Source organism: Mastigoproctus giganteus, chromosome 1, assembly GCF_048544385.1.
Source record: "Mastigoproctus giganteus isolate SK-2022 chromosome 1, ASM4854438v1, whole genome shotgun sequence".
Lineage (NCBI taxonomy): Eukaryota > Metazoa > Arthropoda > Arachnida > Uropygi > Thelyphonidae > Mastigoproctus > Mastigoproctus giganteus.
Window position 1 is genome coordinate 9586149 of NC_143575.1, and position 22469 is coordinate 9608617.

Consider the following 22469-nt stretch of genomic DNA (forward strand, 5'->3'; position numbering starts at 1 on the left):
TTATCTCGTGGCTATTCCCAACCTCGTGTTGTTTGGCATTGCAAGAATGCAGAATGGGATGACCTGTGAGATTTCTTTTCTTCTTTTCCTTTGTCGGATTACTGTTTCAAAACTTCTGATGTCAATGTTTGCTCAAATCGTGTCAGTGAAATTATTCTTGTAGGAATGGAATCCTTTATTCCACACTCCACCTTAAAATCTTGTCCTTTATCTAAACCTTGTTTTCCAATAAATGTGCTAAAGCTGTTCAAGAGAAGAATGTTGCATATTGTAATTGGCTTGTTTCCAATTCTTCAGTTTCATTTTCTACCTACACCAGAGCTAAACAAGATAAATATCTTAAATATATACAAAACAGGACAAGTGAGAATGAAGAAATATATAAAAAAGAATGCAATAAAACTAAATATATAATAAGGAAGGCTAAAGCAGAGTCATGGGATAGATTTATAAGCACAATAGAACATGATGTTCATGGAAGACAAAATTTGGCAAATAAAATGATGAAACACTTGAATAGCACAGAGAAAGACACTTCAAGAATAAATATAATAAAGGAAGAACAATGGAAAAAACATTATGAAGAATTGTGGAAAGACCCAACATATCAAACAGAAGAGATACAGTTAGACCGAGTCAGTGACATAGATCTGATAACAAAGGAAGAATTGGAAATGGCTATGAAAGCTACAAAAAAATTGGAAAGTAGTAGGAATGGATGGTATGAATGCAGAACTGATCAAGTATGAAGGAAGTTTTTTAAAAGGCAGGATACTAAATTTATTTAATAAATGTTGGGAACAATATAAAATACCAGAATAATGGAAGATAGCAAAAATTATTTCAATATTTAAAAAAAGAAATAGAAATGATACAAAGAATTATAGAGGGATTAGCTTACTAAATACAGTGTATAAAATGTATAGCAAAATAATAAACAGTAGAATTAAAGTTATCTCTGATGAAATATTAAAAAAACAGGCAGGATTCAGTACAGATAACATATTTATATTAAAACAAATAATAGAAAAACAAAAAGAGTTTAATTTAGAAATGCATTTAGCATTTATAAATTATGAAAAAGCATTTGATTGAGTAAACAGATGAAAACTATGGGACATATTGAGCAATAAAGGATACCCAAAGCATCTTACAAAAATAATACAGAGTTTATATCAAGGAAAAAGAATAGTAATAGATACAGGTAATAAATTAACAGAAGAAAGTATAATAAATCAAGGAGTTAGACAGGGATGTAGCTTGTCACCAATGCTGTTTAACACATATATAGAGGATATGATATGTAAATGGAAAGTAGAAATTAAGACAGGTATATATTTAAATACAAAGAATAGGATTAATACACTGTTATTTGCAGATGATCAAGTAATTATTCAAGATAGTGAAGATAATTTACAAAGAGCAGTATTTAAATTAAACCAAATAACAGAAGAATGTAAAGTTAAAATATCAACAATGAAAATTAGAACAATGGCTTTTAAAGGGAAAAATACGGTGAGAACAAAAATAGTTATAGACAATAAAATATTAGAACAAGTAAAACATTTTAAATATCTAGGGTGTGATATAACATATGATGTCGAAGAAGATATGAACCAGAAATTTGGCAAAATTTCAAAATATATGTGGAACAATAAAAAGAACTCTGGCAAAGAAAACAAGGAAAGAAACACAATTGAAATTTTACAAAGTAACGACAATACCAACACTTCTTTATGGTTCTGAAACATGGATGCTGAAACAAACAGACATTAATAGAATACAAGCTGCAGAAATGAAATTTTTAAGATATGTTAAAGGATGTACAAAATTAGATAAAATACCAAACGTAAATATTAGAAAAGAATTAAAGATTTACTCAGTTCATGGAAAAATTATAGAATATAGACAAAGATGGAAAGAACATGTAGAAAGAATGGAAGATAATAGATTCCCTAAATTAGCTTATACATATAGAGCAAAAGGAAAAAGAGACAGAGGAAGACCAAAGAAAAGATGGGAAGACCTCTTTGAGATCGGAACAGGCGGATTGCCTAATCCACGAAGGAAGATAAGAAAAGATAAGATAAGACCAGAGCTTGCAACAATTATAAAGCTGTTATTAATCAGTCTAAACTAGATTTTGAACAGGCTAGGAGTGGAAAACTTGCTTCTTGCCCTAATGGTAGCTGAGCATTCTGGTCTCTTGCCAAAGCTATTGGCAGCAACTTTTGCCCATCTCTGCTCCAACTTCTGTCAAAACCAGATGGTTCTATTGTCACTTCAGCCAAGGATAAAGCTGACCTGCTAGCATCCCATTTTCCTTTCAACTCATGTATTAATGATCTTGGTAAAACACCTCCCAACATTCCCAGCATGCTCCATTCAATGCCTCCTGTGGTCCTCCATCAAAAGGATGTCAGAAGGATTTTGATGAACCTTGATCCTAAGAAAGCTCCAGATTCTCATGTTATTTCTCCCCTTGTTCTCAAAACCTGTCCTCGTGAACTTTATCCTGTTCTTTGCTGCCTTTTTTTCACTTTCTTATTCCAAAGGTGTTTTTCCTTCTGCTTGGAAATTTGCTCATATCCAGCCAGTTTCTAAAAAAAGGTGGCAAATCCCTCCCATCCAATTATCATCCCATTGCAATTACTTCTACTCTTTCTAAAGTAATGGAAAAATTAAATAACAGCCAACTCTTAAACTATCTAGAAACCTTCCATCCGATCAAAGATTGCCAATATGTATTCCATCAATGTCGATCCACTGGTGATATTCTGGCTTATGTTACCCATTTATGGACAAATTCAATGGAAAAGTTCGGTGAAACAGAAGCAGTTGCCCTTGACATCTCAAAGGCTTTTGATCATGTTTGGCATAAAGGTCTTCTAAATAAGCTTCCAGCTTATAGTTTGCCAACTGTTTTTTGTAATTGGTTATTCAGTTTTCTCTGTAACCGCTCACTGAAGGTAATGGTAGATGGCTCTCTGTCTTCTAACTTCTCCATTAATGTTGGTGCCCCACAAGGTTCAGTCCTTTCCCCCACTCTTTTCCTCTTGTATATTAATGACATTCTTCCATTGACTGGAAATCCTATCCATAGTTTTGCCAATGGTAGCACATTGTATTCCACTTTGCAGTTTGAGAAACCTTGCCCTGCTCAATCAACTTCAACTTCTCGAATATGCACTACCAATTCCTTAAATGACAATCTCCAGTGGGGCAAAGACAACTTAGTTGATTTCAATCCTTCTAAAACTAAGTTTTCTCTTATATCTTGCAAAAAGGATTCTTCTGCTCCTATGCTTATCTTTGGTGACACTCCGATTTCTAGGCAAGAGGATATATTTCTTTTGGGGATTACCCTGACTTCTAATCTCTCTTGGCACAAACACATTACAAATATTGCTTCCTCTGCATCTAAAAATCTTGGTTTTCTCTTTTGCTCTTGGCGTTACTTTTCTTTCAAACAGCTCTTCACTCTGTACAAATTGCAAACTGCCCTACCATGGAATATTGTTCCCACATCAGGGCAGTGTCCCCAAAACCTCTCTCAGGCTTCTAGACTCCATTCAGAAGAGGGCAGTTAGGTTAATTAATGACTCATCTCTAACAGAGTCTCTCCACTCTCTGTCTCATAGATGTTCTGTTTCTGCTGCATGCCTTTTCTACAGATACTTCCATTGGCAGTGTTCTTCTGAATTGGCTTCTATAATTCCCGCTCTCTCTTTCAAAACAGTCCGAACACGTGCTGCCACCAGCCAACATCCATTTACTGTCCAACTTCAGACTCATAGAACCAACTTTTCATCTTCCTCGTTTATTTATTCAACTGCTTTTTTCTGGAACAAACCTTCCTTCATACTTATTTCCTGAAAATTACAGTCTACAGAAGTTCAAATCTAATGTCAACAAATATCTTCTTTCATCTTCTCAACCTCCAACCCATGCACGATACTAAGTACTATAGATTGTAATATCTCTCCTGTTCAGGGTTTTCATTAAAAAAAAAGAAAAAAAGTCAGGTCTTCTTGCAGGAGTCCAATTTACAGATGAGCAATTTGCCGAACTGATGTCATTCTTGGTAAGAATACTCTTTTTTGTCCTTGACTAATCTTGTCACTCTTCTCGGCATGCATTCCAACGGAACTGAAATATGGCCTAACCATTGCCTTATATAATGGGATGATCACCATACCTTGTCTATAAGTATTTCTATATATCATTGACATATCCCCATGAGCTGCCTAGCAGCCTCTCTGCATTGCTCAGAGAACTTAATCTTATACAGTACATTTATATCTCTATTTGTTATTCTCCACCCCCTTGAGTGTGGGCCACCTGATTAGTATATTATTCTGTGACTACTACTCATATACAATATTGATAAATGAAAAGTACTGGCCACCATAACGAAAAGTACTCGATCTCCTCTTAAAAATCCATGCTCTGATTTCTCTATAACTTCAGTCCTGTCAAGACAATCCTGTATTACTTCTTTAACCATTGACTCTATTATTTTTCCTGAAACAAAATGTCAAGCTTACAGGTCTGTAATTGCCAGCTTTGCCCTTTGTAAATAGAAGAGGCATTTGCACATTTCCAATCTGTAGGGATCTTCCCTAAACCCAAGGTTGTCCTCATAATGGTCATGAAATGTTTGTTTACCTCTTTTGCTGATTCTTAATATAATTGGTTAAATTCTGTCAGCTCCAGGTACCTTATTCACTTTTAGCTTCAACAGTTTCTCTTCAACTTTCTCTCAGTTCTCACAAATTATTTAGCTTCCACATACCTGAAGTACAACTTGTTATATTTCAGGTATCCCATCCATAAAAACTCCTTCACATATGAATATAGATGAAAAATATTTATTCAGTTTTTCAGAAACCTGAACATTATTATCAATGATTATCCATTCATATAAGTATCTAGTGGGTAAGTGTGGTTCATCGCTTTTCTTCTACTGTTAATATAAGAAAAGAATTCTTTTTTGCTATTTTTTTACATTCTTACCTGCCCTCTTGTAATCTGCTTTAGTATGCCTAATGCCCTTAGTAACTGTATTGCAGTTGAGCTTATACTTACTATAGATTCCTTTGTCTCCATAAATTACAATCATCCCAGGCATTTTTATTCTCTGCCCCTAGTCTCATCGGTTTATCTGATGTCCTTTTAGGTCTAAACCTTGAATTAGCATTAGTAGAGGCATGTGATGCAAGAAAGCAAGCTTATGCAGCATCAACGAAAAAAAAAAAAAAAAAAAACCACCTCCCATTTCACCCCTCCATTCATTCCAAATGCCTGTCCAGCTCATCCTTAAATTTATTTAGGCTATCAACTTCCACAACAAAGGATGGAAGTCTGTTCCACCAATCACCTACCCACTTTTCAACCATCTTTCCTCAACTTAAAACTGTACCCCCTCAGGTTCTTGATCAGAGCAAGAGGAAGAATCCCATCAGCATTCAGCTTGCTCAACCCATTCAAGGCCTTATACACCTCAATCAGATCACATCACAGGTGCCTACTCTGCAGGCTCTGCAATTTGCAGAACTTTAACCTTTCTTGGTAAGAGCACCCTTTAGTACCCTCACCAATTTTGTTGCCCTTCTTTGGACTCGTTCTAGCAATTCTACATCCTTCCTAAAATGAGGCCTCCAGACCTGTACACAGTACTCTAGGTGTGGCCTGACCATTACCTTGTACAATGGGATTATCACCTCCTTGTCCCTGCTAGCAAAATTCCTATATATCATTGACAAGACTCCATGACCTGCCGTACAGCCTGTCTGCACTGCTTAGCAAACTTCATATTTGACTGCACAATTACCCCCAGGTCTTTTTCACTTTCTGCTTCTCTGAGTGTAGTACCACACAGTTGGTACATTTCTCTTGGGTTATTTCTATTCATATGCAGTACTTTGCATTTGTCAATGTTAAACTTCAGTTGCCACTTCTCAGCCTGTTTGCTCAACTTATCTAGATCCAGTTGGAGTAGCATACTGGCTTTATTGTCGCTAACAACCCTGCCAACCTTTGATCACATCATAGTATCCAATAAAATTGGTCAGACAAGACCTCCCTTTAACAAACCCATGCTGTGTCTTAACTACTACTGCAGTCTTGTCTAGATGATCCTGCAATGCTTTTTTAACTAGTGATTCCATTATTTTCCCCAGAACAGAAGTTAAACTATAAACAGATGAACTAATGAGGCATATGGCAGAGAAGAAAAATGCATGGGATACTTACAAATTAACACATGACACAGAAGCCTATGATAGATACAAGTTGATATGCAACCAAGTTACAAAGGAGGTTAGGCAGGCGAAGGCAGATTACGAGAAATCCTTGGCAAGGGATGCAAAGAAAAACAGCAAAGAGTTCTTTACTTATGTAAACTCTAGAAGGAAGGAGATGAATCAGATTGGTCCACTTGATATTGATGGGTCAACTGTTGATGATCCTGCTCAGGTAGCTAACAAACTAAATGAATATTTTGCATCGACATTCACACATGAGGAGTTATTCAGCAAGGGGAATGCCAGAGGTGTATTCAACTCTAGCAGTAAGCTACAGAATCTTGAAATAACTGGGAGTAAAGTGGAGGAGAAACTGTTGAAGATAAACACAAGAAAGGCACCCGGGGTGGATGGGATCTATCCAGTTATATTAAAGGAGGCAGCAAAGGAAGTAAGCAAACCCTTAGCCATAATTATGAGAGCTTCCTTGGACTCAGGGGAGGTACCCATAGACTGGAAATGTGCAAATGTGACCCCAATTCACAAAGGAGGATCAAAGGCTGACACAAGTAATTATAGACCTGTGAGCTTAACTTCTGTTCCAGGAAAATTAATGGAGGCACTGGTTAAAGAAGCACTGCAGGATCATTTAGACAAGACTTCAGTTATAGCTCAGACACAGCATGGTTTTGTTAAGGGGAAGTCTTGCCTGACCAACTTGATTGGATACTATGATGCAGTCACAAAAGAACTGGATGCAGGGAATAACTTTGATATTATATACTTGGATCTTAGAAAGGCTTTTGATACTGTTGCACATGGAAGACTGCTACACAAATTGGAGCAGTGTGACATTGGAGGCAAATTGCTGCTATGGATAAAGGGGTGGTTGAGGGGGAGAAGACAGAGAGTGGTAATCAATGGACACTGCTCATCGTGGACTAATGTTATTAGTGGAGTCCCTCAGGGCTCAGTGTTGGGTCCATTATTGTTTTCTGTATTTATAAATGATATTGATGATGGTATATTAAGCTTAATGTCCAAGTTTGCAGATGATACAAAGGTTGGCAGGGTTGTCAAGGACACTACTGACACTATGCTGCTGCAACAGGATCTGGAAAGGTTGAGCAAATGGGCTGAGAGGTGGCAAATGAAGTCTAACATTGACAAATGTAAAGTACTACACATGGAAAACAGCAACCCCAGAGCAACGTATCAACTCTGTGGTACTACACTGACAGTGGTAGAGAATGAAAGGGACTTGGGGGTGGTTGTGCAGGCAGATATGAAGTTCTCTGAGCAGTGCAGACGGGTGGCAAGAGTAGCTCATGGAGTATTGTCAATGATATACAGGAATTTTTCCAGCAGGGATAAGGAGGTCATTATTCCATTGTATAAGGCAATGGTCAGGCCACACCTAGAGTACTGTATACAGGTCTGGAGGCCTCATTTCAAGAAGGATGTAGAGCTGCTGGAACGAGTACAGAGAAGGGCAACAAGATTAGTGAATGGAACAAAGGGGTGCTCTTACGAAGAAAGGCTTAAGTTTTGCAAATTACAGTGTCTGGAGACTAGGCACCAGCGAGGTGATCTGATAGAGGTGTATAAAACCTTGAATGGTTTAAGCATGCTCAATGCTGATGGGATTCTTCCTCTAGCTCAGAAAAATCACCTGAGAGGGCATAAATTCAAATTGAGGAAAGACAGATGTAGGATAGACGTGCGGAAATTTGCCTTTAGCCAGCGGGCGGTTGGTTGGTGGAACAGACTTCCATCCATTGTGGTGGAGGTTGATAGCCTAAATAAGTTTAAGGCTCAGCTGGACAGGTATTTTGAACGAACAGAGGGGTGAAGTGGAAGTGGGTTTTTTTTTTTTTTTTGGCTGATGCTGCATAAGCTTGCTTTCTTGCATCAAATGCCTCTACTAATGCTAATGCTAATGCTAACTAACATGTCTATAGGTACTTGTGTCACCTTTTGAACCCCCTTTGTGAATTGGTGATACATTTGAACACCTATAGTCCATGGGAACGTCCTCTGAGTGCAAGGAAGCTCTGATAATTATGGGTAATGGTTTGCTGACTTCCTTTGCTGCCTCCTTTTATATAACTGGATAGATCCCATCCACCCCAGGTGCCTTTTTTATGTTTAACTTCAAAATTTTCTACTCCATTTTGCTCTCAGTTATTACATAATCACTTAGCTCCTTGTTAGACTTTGACAAACGTCTGGCACTCCCCTCATTGAATAACGCCTCATGTGTAGATGCAAAATACTCATTCAGTTTATCAGCTACCTTAGCATGATCATCAATAGTCAACCCATCTAAGTTAAATGGTCAAAATCTGATTCATCCCTTTCCTTCTAGCATTTAAATAAGTAAAAATCTCTTTTCTGTTTTTCTTTGCATCATTTGCCAAGGATTTCTCATAATCTGCCTTCGCCTACCTAACCTTCTTTGTGACTTGATTACAAACTAGTTTATATCTGCCATAGGCTTCTGTGTCACCTGATACTTTATATGCATCCCATACATTTTTCTTCTCTGCCAAGAGCCTCATTAGTTCATCTGACATCCATTTAGGCCAAAACTTGAACAGTATTTCTTAGTTGGAATGAAAAGATTCAGTAGCCTCCAAAATTAAGTCCCTGAAGGCTTCCCATTTAGAATTCAACGTTGGTAACATCATCAGTTGATCCCACTGTACAGAATTTAAAAACTGTCTGAGACCCATGTAGTCACCTTTATGAAAGCAAAAGCCCTTCCCTTTAGCCTTGTTGGTAGTTACATCTTTAAGTAATTCCCACATCAGTACATTGTGATCGATGTCACCCAGTGGTTCATTTATCTGCAAATTCTTAATGCATGAATAATCACTACTGAAAATCAGATCAAGAGTATTACTCCCCCTGGTTGCCTCTCAAACATGTTGCTGTAGAAAACAGTCATTCAATAAATCAATAATAAAATTTTTGCTAGTGTGTGAGTGAACAATTCACAAGTTGCAGTCTATATCTGGAAAGTTTAAATCTCCCATTATAAGACATTCTGATTTACAGGCCCACTCTATTTCTCTGCACAATTGCTCATTATACTTATCAGATTCATTAGGCCTATAACACATCCTTTTTCTCACATTTTTCACATCACATTTTTCCTTTCCCAGTGCTTATGTCACACGAAACAGATTCGACATTGCATTGTCCACCAACATCAATTGGATGCACTTCCTTAAATTTTCTATGTTTCTTAACTAACAGCATAATTCCTCCTCCCTTCCTGTCCTGTCTATCCTTTCTGTTCACATTGTACTCCCCAAATTCCAATTCTGCACTGCTTATGTCTGTGTGACACCACTTCTCTGATATCCCAACAATATCTGCCTTTGATATCTTGACTAGCACTTCAAGCTCATGAAATTTATTCACTATACTCCTAGCATTGGTGTACATGGAAATATACATGCACCTGTTTCTATTCTTAGTTACCCTAACAGGTCCACGTATTTATTTGTTCCACTATGACTCCCAGCAGTCCTGGAAATCTCCATTGCCTTGCTTTTCCAGGCTGCTGCTCATTCTAATAGAAGCAGTGCAAGAATCACTTTTGCCTCTGCCTGCGGCCACTGTTAACCTTTTAGTCTGTGTATACCCCCAAGCTAGCAGTTTTCAGACCCACCTAACACTGCCTCGATAGCATCAGAAAATATTCTTGCACCCTTTCTATTTAAGTGTACCCCATCCCTGTAGAAGCAGTCTCTCCTGTCAACAAGCACAGACCAGGCTGCAAAAAATTCTGCTCCTTGTGTCTCTCCATCCCCAAATTGATTGACATGGCTCTCATCATATACTCCTGCCTATCGTGTCTGGGTAGAATTGCAAGCCACTTTCACATTCAATACTAACTCATGACTTTTTTTCAACATTGACCTATTGAGTAAATCTGCAGATCTCTTATTCTTAATGTAATGACAATATGTCTTAGATAGTATGAAAATTTAGCCTCCTGATTTCTTTAGTGAAGGAATTAGCATCTTCTCTGTCCATCTATGGAAAGCACACATTTCTTTATCTGAATTTATTAATCTTAACATGGTTCTGGGTGCTATTCCCATTTCCCTGGCCATCATATTTTGTTTGTTAATAAGATTTTGATGAATTTGGTTGCTAATAGCCTTGATTACCTCTGGAGTTCTCACAGTGCATGGACCAACCAGTTCTAGAATAGTCATCTATTTTACCACATTTAACAAATTGTCTGCTAATTCCTAATCACAGGGCAATGTAAATGAGTGTTGTGGCTCTGCTGTGTGCAGTGCTATAATTAGCTATTTCGCTTTTTTTTTTTTTTGTTACTCAACTCCAGGTTAACATGTTCAAAGAGAAAATATGTAATTGTTGCTAATTATTATGGTACACATCACATAGTGCATATATACTAAATATTTGAATTGGAAATTTAATTTTGTTTAAGTATTTCATCACTCAAATTTTTGTAACTGGTGTATTTGTAACAGTATGGAAGTACTGTGTATTGAGTTTTACATGTACTTTCTTTTGAATGTGCATTTGAGATTTCTGGGGTTCAGAAGTTGCACTGCCTTTGTGTAATAATTTACAGAGATTACTCCCTCTTGTTGCCTCCCGAACATTCTGCCGTAGAAAACAATCATCCAATAAATCCACAAAAGCCTTGCTAGTGTGTTAGTGACCAACCCACAAATATATATGGGAAATTAAAATCCCTCATTATGAGGCACTCTGATATACTGCCCACTCTATTTCTCTACAGTTGTTTATTATACTCATCAGAGTCATTAGGGCTATAACACACTCCTACTCTCAATTTTGCTTTCCCAGTGCTTATGTCACACCAAACTGACTCGACACTGCACTGTCCAGTCATGTCGACTAGCTGTACTTCCTTGGATTTTATGTTTCTTAACAATAATTACATGTTACTTAATAATAATTACATGTACCATAATAATTAGCAATAATGTAATTATTGCTAATTATTATGGTACACATCACATAGTGCATATATACTAAATATTTGAATTTGGAAATTTAATTTTTTTGTTTAAGTATTTCGTCACTCAAATTTTTGTAACTGCTGTATTTGTAACAGTATGGAAGTACTGTGTATTGAGTTTTACATGTACTTTCTTTTGAATGTGCATTTGAGATTTCTGGGGTTCAGAAGTTGCACTGCCTTTGTGTAATAATTTACAGAGATTTTAGAATGAATTGAGATTTGTCAGCAATGATAACATTCTTAAGGAATTCATACTTTCAAGATTTGGAATGAGCAGAATGGGTGGATTATTTGCGACCTCATTTACAAGCTCCCATATTCAATTTAGAGAAGAGTTGGTACTATGAAAGAAAGACAAGCATAAAACTGTTTTTCTATTGCATTATCTGCAGTTTATTTTTTATTCTGTAATTACAAATACTTTTTTGAATTCTTCTTCTTTTTAGGATTTATTCCATTATTACAACAGTTCTCCTCAACCTAACATCGAAAAGTCATTCCTTTATTCTTTTTTTCCATTTTGTTCTATCTTCCCAATCTCCATCCACTAATCCTCTTCTATTTGTGGCTGCTCTCACACCCTCTATCCATGTCCTTCTTGGTCTTCCTCTTTTTCCTTCTCCATGGCATCCATTCCATGGCTCCTCTGGGCAATCTGTCATCTTCCATTCTCTTCACATGGCCAAAGCACTCCAATCTTTTCTCTTCTATTTTATTAATGATGGTTTTTTGGACATTCATTGTATTCCTTATCATGTAATTTCTAACTTTTTCAGTCCTAGACTTTCTTGCTGATCTTCGCCAAAAATCCATCTTAATCGCCAGTAGTTTATTTTTTTGTCTTTCAGTTAAGGTCCAAGTCCATATAATACAATCCATATAATAAAACACTTTGTAATATTGCATTATATGTTTGATGTTTAGTTTTGTTAGTAATATTTTTATTCCATAGCACAGAATTAAGCATTCCTATGACCTTTCTACCTTCACCCAGTCTTCTCTCAATTTCCTGCACAGATGGTCCATCAGCCTGAGTAATTGCACCCAGGTATTTAAATTGCTGTACAGTTTTCACCTGTATTCCATCTAAATCCAGAACCTCCTCACTTTGATTCATGTACTCTGTCTTATTAAAATTAACTGTCAGTCCCCATGTTTTATATTCTACTAGTAACTTAGAATTCTTAGAATTCTAGTAACTTTGAATTCTTAATTATATCTCCATGTATTGAAAAATCACGTTTAAGCTCTTCTCCATCTTTTGATATGAAATTTGAATTTTTGATGTGAGATCCCATGAATAATGAATATATGCAAGTTGGCTACAGGAAAATTGTGCATTTCAAAATAATTTTTAAAAAATCCTTTAAATTTTAAAATGAAATTTTGCACTGTATATTTTTGACATTCTTAAAATTCTCTGGGGAGAATTACTTTCTGCCTATTTTAATAATATAGCATTTATTCTGAATATATTTTTGCTTACTGTGATATATTTTTTCAGGTCGTATTTCAGAATGCAATTTTTCATTACTGTTTAAAAAATGAAATTTAACTTTCAGCTTCTGGCTATGGCAATATTCCTGTATGCACGACAGAAAGGAGTGAAGGCATCTGTTGTATTACCAACATTCTGGATCCTTCAAAGTCTTTCTTCAACTCTCACAACCTACTCTGATTTATTGAAAAAATTTGAAACAGTAGGTATAATTTTGCTTTTGCTTGAATTTAGTATACCAGAATTTTTTGTGTAAGTTGAGCTTAAATTTTCATTTTTCACGTGAAATGTTACAAACAAATTGTTCAATTTAATTTTTAAAAAAATTTATATAATATAATGATAAATCCATCTCTTAAATTTAATATTCAGAAATGGAGTAAAATTATTGATGAGGATGAATTTATATTAATTACTTGGAGAGTGATTGGTATGTAAATCATCTTTTGTATATTTTAAAAAAATATAACTTTTGGTAGATAAGTAATTCTTTTTAATTATGAGAGTGTGTTTTTATCATCCCACAGAGTCCAGGAAGTAGAATTGAAGGTATACCTGTTTATAAATTTCATATCAAATGAACTGCTTCAACTAATATAATATTTTTAATTTTTTATTTTTGTAATACTTGGGAGAAGGAATATTCACAATGTGGAGATAAAGAATTAGAGATAAAGATTATTATGGTAGTAAAGAGCTAGGGACAGAAAAAATTGTTAGCAGTTAGCTGATATCAAAGATAAGATGTTATAATTGGAGAAGTAGATGATTGTTCATAAATAATGTGTGAAAATTTATGGTTAGTATACACTTCTCCAGTTTTACACATACAAGGATGCTATTTTCATTATTTAAATTTAAGTTATGCATCACCATCACAAGTCTGCATGGTTAGGAATTAGTACCAATGTTTCTATTTAATGATAAGACATGCTGGCTACCCTGTATACATGAGGTACAGCAGTAGAGAAAATATGGCATTCATGGTGACAGATGCATTTAAGATAGTGCAATTCGGTGTTATTTAGTTTCTTACACAGAGGACATTTCTCAATATAAATATATAGGCATATAGAAAAAATGTGTTTTGACAATTATGCCATGTCCATTGACTGTAGGAATGAGAAAATCATTACCATGAAAAACTCTGAAGGAAGAAAAACTCTGGAGAATGACTCTCACCAGGAAAAGTTCACAAAATTGTAACAAAAGGAAATGTTGTGTTGGCAGTTTATGTTACCAGGGTAGATTCATCTACAACAGTTGATGTGGCTGTAGCTGCCTCCATAATTTCATATTTTTGGAAGCCTGAAAAATGATCTGCCAGAACCTTAGTTCCACACTCAGTTTCACAGTGAAGGAATGCAAATGATAGTATCAATAACAACCAAAAGACTTTATGAGAAGGGTATAAAAATTTGGTGAATAAATGAGAATTTTATTTTTAGTGCATAATCTATGGTGGAGATTTTTTGAAAGATGAAGTACCAGTTATAAGTAAAAATATAATTCTGTTTTGTATTTTGTCTCAAAATGTATAAGAGAATTATTTCTTCTCTTGCATTTTGGCTCAATGTATATTTCTTAACTTTTTCATAGATTGTAATTTGTATCACCATAATTACTTAATTTGTTTTGATTTTCCATTCACTAATTAGAAAAACTGAGCATAATGGCTTGAAGTTCTGGCAAATGATGCAAGGAAGCAGGCTTATACAGCATCAGCAGAACACACACACAACCACACACACACAACCACACACACACACAACCACACACACACACAACCACACACACACACACACACACACACACACCCTACCCACCTTATCCCTCCATTCTTCCTTAAAGTTATTCAAAGTACCCAGTTCCACAGCACCAAACCACCACAGTGATTTGTTGCAACAATCTACTACTCTCTGAAAGTAAATTTTTGCACATCTATCCTTTTCAGTTTGAGTTTATGTCCCGTTATGTGCATTGTTTGAGAAAGAATTAGAATAAACACTGTTTAAATTTCAGAGTATTTCATTATTTCTTGCCTAATTTCATTTTTTAAAAATTCACTTTTATTTGTTAATTTTGTTTCATGAACCTATTTCAGGACTCAGTTCAGTTGATCTTATTTTGTAGGACCAAACACAGCAAATCATGGTATTTTCTACTCAGATAGCAACTTTGATATTCCGAGTGCTGCAGATGATTCTCTCGGGTTTTACAGAAACCCCTTCCACACAGAGAATTTCACCACCAGTAAGAGAATTTTTTTTATTAATTATATATAATTATTAGTAGAATTAAAAGTACTAATACTATCAGCCCAAAAGAAAAAAGTTGAATATCTTTTTTTTATACACCTTTTCATTATTTCATTTACTTATATGCAGTGGAACTCTGATTATCTGAGGTGAACGGGACTGTGATATATTTAGAAAACAAAAATCTTGGACAATAGAAATCCAATTTTACATTTTCAATAGGCATTTGAGATTTATTTGTAGTACTCCTGTAATTTATGTGCTTCTTCCTGGTAATAAAGAATTAATAATTATAAATTAATAAATTTATTATTTTATAATTTAAATTAATTAAAGATAAAAAAATAAATTAAAAAATTAATTAATTTAATTTAATTAAAGAGTAAAATTATAAATTCATTAATTTATAATTTTACTCTTTCTGGCGGTATTTAATAACACTATTTAAGTACATAAACAAAGTCCTAAATGTGTTGGCTTATAAATTTTTTTTTGTAAATTAGTGCAGAGCATATAAATTAAATACATTATGCTTAATTTAAAAGATTCCCCAAAAGGTTTTTTAAAATGTTAAGATGATCACTGTTGATTGCAGTGCAGTTTCAAGTAGATTCATAATTAATCATGGCATCTGAATTTCATAACCAATAAGAACCATATTTGCACATTTGAACAAAAACTGTAAACTTGTTTTTATTGCCAAATATTTGTGTTTCTGTTGTTGTTATTATAATGGTTGAGTGACTTATCAGCTCATGCAGTGTTGTTAATAATTCAGAAACCAATGTGAAATATGATGCAAATGCAGTTAGTAGCTCAGGGTCTACTCCATATAAATTTATTAGCTTATGAGATACTATATTTTCAGTTTATTCCCTTTCTTTATTTCACCTTTTATTGTAACAGTATATTTCTGAAAAAGGAACTTAATTCAAGTTGATTTCTTTACAGAGGAAAATATGCCCACTGGATGATGCCCCACTCTTCTCGCGCCTTGTATTTTACTGGATGAGCAAGTAAGTCATGCTTACTTGGCAGTTTTGATATACTTTGTGTTGTGTTTTCAAGTTGCTTAAACTTATTTTTGGTACAGGTTCAAGTTGAGCTTAATTATTCATCAGGTAAAATTTGCATTTCAGAACTTTAGTTTCAGCTTTTTGGAAAAATGTGATGCATGATTCTTGTTCAACATTGGATTTTCTTATAGTCTGTATTGATTTTTGAAAAATCCACTATTTCCGAAATTCTTATGATAGTTGGTTTTACTTCATATGTGTTTCAGTTCTCATTAATTTATGCAATTTATGTTTTTAGCCAAGGGTTAGCTGGTCTAGGAAATCAGCAGCCATTTTCTGTGTAAGATTTTCTTTTTAAATGGGAATTCAATGATATTTAATTATCTGACCTACCTATACTGACAAATCTTTAAACTTAATGTTTTATTCTGAACAGTAAGTGCTATATGTAGTGCAGAGAGAGAGAAGGCCATTTCTTTAATTTCTCTTTACTTTGTTAAGTATGCTACAATACAGTAGTCAAAAACGTGCAAACACATGGTGCCTTTTTCATTTTGTGGGGTTATATTCTTCAGAAAAGCCACAAATGAGGAATCAGCATTTAGGAAACCAATTATATAATGCTGAAATAAGGGGTTATATTTTTTAAGAATTAGTACTTTATTTTCAAAGATTAGTAATCAGGAGTATTTTTAAATTGGTGCTAGTATATATTTGGTAGGTTTCCCAGCTTTTCATTGACAAGTGGGGAGGAGGGAACCAGGAAATTAGCCAGCTTATTAAGAACTTGGCTGTGTGTGTTAAAACAGCAGCAAGAATGATTTTTTTTTTAATTAATACAAATGGTCCATTTAGTATTTTAAATAATCTCATGTTTAAACAATAGAGTTACACTGCAGACCATTATTTGCTGTATGTGACCCTCAGTGTAACTGTCAGCATTTAAATGTGGATCATTTATTTGATAGCCCAGAGAAGAAATGGTAACCAGCTAATTGTTATTGTTATTTGCCAATATAATGTAGCACGTTGAAAGTTTAATAACTCTGCAAAAAATTTGATATCTCAACAAAAAAAAACGAGCCAAGTTTTTTTCACAAGCTTTGCAAAAAAGCTAAACAGATTAAAAGTTTATCATACACCTGGCAGATTCACCACATTATTAAAATTGCAGTTCATTCCAGGTTCTTAAGGTGGTTGTTGTTGTTGTTTGGTTTTTAGGAGCATTAGTAACTAAAGCCATATTGCTCCGGGGATATGCGGTTGTCATTCCCTGACTTTTCCACATCCTCCGTATTTGATGGCCACGGGCTCGAACCCCAGTCTAATCAAGAAGTGTGTGCTACACACTGCTGCTCCTGCCCACCTGGCTATGGAGGTTCCTCTTAAGGTGGTGAATCCACAAGTATATGAAAACTTGGCATAACTTTTTCATCTCAATGTATACATATTGTAACATATTATAAATGCTCTGTGCTCATTTGTTCAGGACAAAAATCCAGCAAAATGTGTTATGGGTAAATGCACCTTAAGAAACACAGCATTTTGAAATTGAAAATTTTTATAAAAAAAAATTGAAAAATACATTTAATAAGTATTGCACTCCATTAGAAAGGACTAGCATTGGTACAACAAGCAGAATAAATAAAAGACATTTTTTTATAGAAATAAAAAAGAAAATTGGGGTCTGACAGACCAGGCAGGAACATAGTTGCCACAATCTGGAGTGCTGCCACTGACAGGTTTAAACTTAATTTAAAATGTTTTTAAAGTATGAGGATTATTTTTTAAATACACTGTATAAAATGTACAATGTACTTCTTCATGCAAGGTTTGTTACATTAGTACTAAGTGCAAACCTTTCTTTTTCAGACTTATATGGAAAGGCTATAAGGAACAGCTAAATCAAGATGATCTTCATCCACTTTGTACAGAAATGTCATCATTTACTGCTTCAAAGACACTTAATCGTGTATTGAAAAAATCAGAGAGAAAGAGGCTACGGTTTGTATTACTGTTATTTTTACTGTCGACTGTTTACTGTTTTTACTGTTTATCTTGTATATCACTTTAATATTAATATACAAGGCTTTACCAAAATACTGGGAATAAATTTACTACTAAGAAACCTTTCATTTTCAAAATACATCACTGCTCTATTTTCCTCAAAGAACCTATTCATAGGTATGTGCTACCATGGGCTCAGTCTCATGTCCGACTGTAATTTGATTTTGAACAGTTTGTCAAACTCATTGTTATGTCTATCGATTGTCTGATGAGCAGTTATCCCAGTTGGTAACCCAAAATATTTGAATTTTACTGTAAACCATGCATCATGGTTTGCCTAGAAAAGAATGTTTACTATTGTGGAATCTTGCCGAATGTCACTGCTACTGTTGCAGTATTGTTTCAAGTATTGCAATAGTAGCAATTATATTCAGGTAATTCTGGTGTAGCCCATATAAGAAGTATTATAAAAAAAAATAAATTTCAATTATATAGAATTTTTAACCTTTTTGAGAGAATTCTTATTTGTTGTCTATTGTCCTCTGATAATTAGGCATCAGTAAAAATGCATCAGCAGAGCATTGTTTCCATTGATAAACTGGATGATGTTAATCCCCAGTTTAGAAAATTCATTGCCAATTTTCAAATAACAATCATCTCATCTTCAGCACATGATGCACTTCAGGAAAAAAAAATTAAAACCTTTTTTAAAAAATGTGTGTATGTATGTATAAATTATGAAAATATATGAATGAAAGAGTAGCATATAAGAAATCAGTTAAGAAATATACATGAAAAATGGATGGAAACAGTGCATGTGCCTTCCTGAAAATACTGGTTTTGCTGGGATACATAATTAAAAAGTAATAGTACCAAAGAAATAAAACTGCAAAAATATATAGTAAGAGGATGGAAGTGTAGTGAATGCAAAAATTAATTAAATTTAGGAAACCAAAAGAACAGGCAAAAATGAGAATTATTTTGAATTAAATAATGAAGCTACCAAAGAGACTAGCTTAAAATAAAGTACAATGTAAAACATAACGTTTCATAGAGAAGTGAATGCCAAGTTCTGTGGGAATCCTAATAAGTAAAAACAGAAATGGCAAAGAAATTAATTTTCACAGTCACTACACTTCCATCATCATATTATATATCTTTAGTTTTATTTATTTGGTACTGTTACTTTTTAAATATATATATATATATATATGAGGGGGTATTAAGTAAGTTAATAACTGACGAGTACTCCTTGGCTATAAGTATACTTGATATATAAAAAAAAAATGCAGTTCTATCATATTCTTATAAATGTCTGTATCTTATTTTTGCTGGCTCAGCTCAATAAAGCAAAGTACAGAAGAGATTTGGGATAGTTAACATAAAGGAAACATGGATATCACACAAGATTGGAGCATCAGGCCATCATCATATTTTTAAATAACTGTTAAAAAAATTTTAACAGATAATGGATGAAAATTTATTTGTGATTGCACAAAAGCTGTGTATGGTGATGCAGCCCTTTCTGAATACCATATAAAATTTTGGCCCAAGCAGTTCAAATGGGGTCAAATCCATCGAAGATGACCTCTGCTCGGGATGACCAAGGCAACTCCAGAAATGTGCCAAAAACTTGAAGATCTGATCATGCTGGATAGATGCATAAAAGTATCTGTGATTACCAGAGAATTATAATATTTCTGAGGGGTCAGTATTGACCACCCTTCATGAACATTTTTCGATGTTAAAAGTCAGTTCTTGTTGGGTGCCAAGAATGTTCACACCTCTTCAGAAACTGTTCAAATTTGTGAGGAAAAGTTACACATGAACAATGCCAATTGGCAAGAGTTTCTTTCAAGAATTGTGACTGGTAATGAAATGTGGATTGATTTTGGGATTCAGAAACAAAATGGAAACCAGTGCAATGGAAACACATGGGTTATTGTTGGGTTATCACTGCTCATAAAATTCAGACCTCAACCATCTGCTAGGAAGATCATGGCCACCATTTTTTTGGTATATGGAAGGAATTATTTTGATAGACTACATGCCACATAAAAAAAATAATCACCAGAGATGCTTACTGCTGTTCTAAAATTAAGCAGAGCCATAAAGGAATGAGAAGAAAGGAAATTGACATGGGGGTGCCTTGCTTCTTCATGACAGTGCTCCTGTATACAAATCCCATAAAGCAACTGCTGTTCTGAGAGACTGCAGATTCTAGGAGTTAAGCTGCTCATCTAATAGTCTAAACCCCACCCTCAGTGAATTAACATTTATTTCCTCTTCAGAAATCTGAATGAGCACCTGTGTGAGCATTGATTTTCAAATGATAACAATCTCAAGGAAGCAGTAAATAATTTTTTGAATTAAAAAGTCTGTTCTATGAAATAAAGAACTTTAAATACTGTAATGCTGTATTTTACTGGGATTATTGTATATGGTATAGGAACTTGAACTTTTATTACATTGTATAGTAGCAGTGCAAACTCTGACTGAAGTTTATTCTGTGTCTGAGGAGCTCTTGCTATCTTTGCTGGAGGTTCTGATGATTTCCTACTGATGTTTTGCATGCCCAGCAGGATGATGGAAGATAATAGTAAGCAAAACTCTGGCACTCTACTTTATTGTGAAAATTGTAGCAGTGGTAAAATAAATAAAATAATGAATGTCAGTTTATTGTTTGCTACAATATGCTCAGATGATAGGAAGAAATATACATTCCTAGTTTCAATGTTGTTAAATATTATGCACGATTAGATAGTATTGATTTCTTCTAAAAGTTTAAAAATGGCAGTAAATTGATTTCTAATGTTGTGATTGTATTGATAAGCATTGTTAATGAAACTAAGTAATTTTTGAAACTGTTGTTATGGCACAAATATCATAAAGATAAAGAGAAAATATTGTGGTACTTACAGTTATAAATGAGGTATTTATAGTACTTTTTCTCAGAAACTTTTTTTGCTGTATTATAGTGTATTTTTACAAAGAAAGAAAACACACTCTCTCAACATTGAAAGTTCATTGTAAAACTAATGTTTACTGCTGTCAGTGATGTGTGTGTGTGTGTGTGTGTGTGTGTGTGTGTGTGTGTGTGTGTGTGTGTGTGTGTGTGTGTGTGTGTGTGTGTGTGTGTGTGTGTGTGTGTGTGTGTGTGCGCGTGCGTGTGTGTGTGTGTGTGTGTGAGAGAGAGAGAGAGAGAGAGAACAAGTGATTAGCACTAGTAAAACAGCATGGTTCTGCAAAAAAACATAAATAGAGAAGGAGAATGTCAACTATGGAGTAGTAGAACAGGTGTGATCATTGTTCATAAATGTTATTATTGTAAGCAAAGTTTGATATTTGGTTATTGTGTGCAAGATTAATATTGTTATTATTGAAAATTATAATTTCTCTATGTGGTTCTAATGAAGATTCATAAAGTGATTTCTGTCTTTGAAGAATGTAGGTATTTAAAATGATTTGAATTGTTTGGCTGAAGTATTATTATTAATATAACCAGTGGAAAATGTAGCACCAGCCAAAAATAAAAAACTTGCCCACCTCATCTGCCCATCTCCTCTCATAATTTGTCTAATTCTTTTATAATTTTTTTTTCAAACTACCCACTTCCACTTCGACAACACCAGTTTGTTCCAACAATCAGTTACTCTTTGCCTGAAAGTAAATTTTTGCACATTTATCTTTAAGTTATCCTTTTTTAATTTAAGTTTATGTCCCTTTATGTATGTCTGCAAAACAATAAGGATGCCATTATCATTAGTTTATTAAATTCATTTAATTTGCATTTAGTATTAGTATTAATAATGGCAAATGATGCAAGAAAGCAAGCTTACACAGCATCAGCCAAAAAAAAAATAAATAATAGTTTGTCTGGTTCTTCCTCAAATTTATTCAAACTATCCACTTCCAAAACAACAGATATATCAATGTTAAAGCTCAATTACCACTTCTCAGCATGTCTTCCTAATTTTTTTAGGACTTGTTGGTAGTACACCTTGATTTCTGTCATTAACCATCCTGCAAACTTAGACATTAAGCCTCACATGCCTCTATCAATATTGTTCATAAATATTGAAAACAACAGTAGGCCCAGCACTGAACTCTGGGGAACTTCGCTAATAATATTAGTCTGAGAAGAGCTGTACTCATTGATAACCACTCTCTGTCTTCTCTTACTCAACTATCCCATTATCCGTAGCAGTAATTTGTCCCTAAGGCTGCACTGCTTCAATTGTACAACAGTCTTTTATGTGGAACAGCATCAAAAGCTTTTCTGAAATATAAGTATCTATCTATACATTAAAAAAGTTTTCCTCCTAGTGATATTTATTCGAGCCAATGGGAGAAGAGGACAAGGCAGTTACATCACTACAAATGCAATTAATTATTCACAACTGCCTC

At 34.4% G+C, this 22469-nt stretch overlaps 1 protein-coding gene across 1 annotated transcript in view; it reads left to right on the plus strand.

Annotated features, from left to right (window-relative positions):
- The window catches only part of LOC150090539 (ATP-binding cassette sub-family C member 3-like), an 87704-nt gene that overhangs the window by 42863 nt on the left and 22372 nt on the right, over positions 1-22469 (plus strand). Inside the window, exons 3-5 of the mRNA XM_090378387.1 lie at positions 12846-12983; positions 15991-16055; positions 17928-18059. Coding sequence (XP_090234513.1) covers positions 12846-12983; positions 15991-16055; positions 17928-18059 — 335 coding nt within the window. The remainder of the gene's footprint in view (positions 1-12845; positions 12984-15990; positions 16056-17927; positions 18060-22469) is intronic.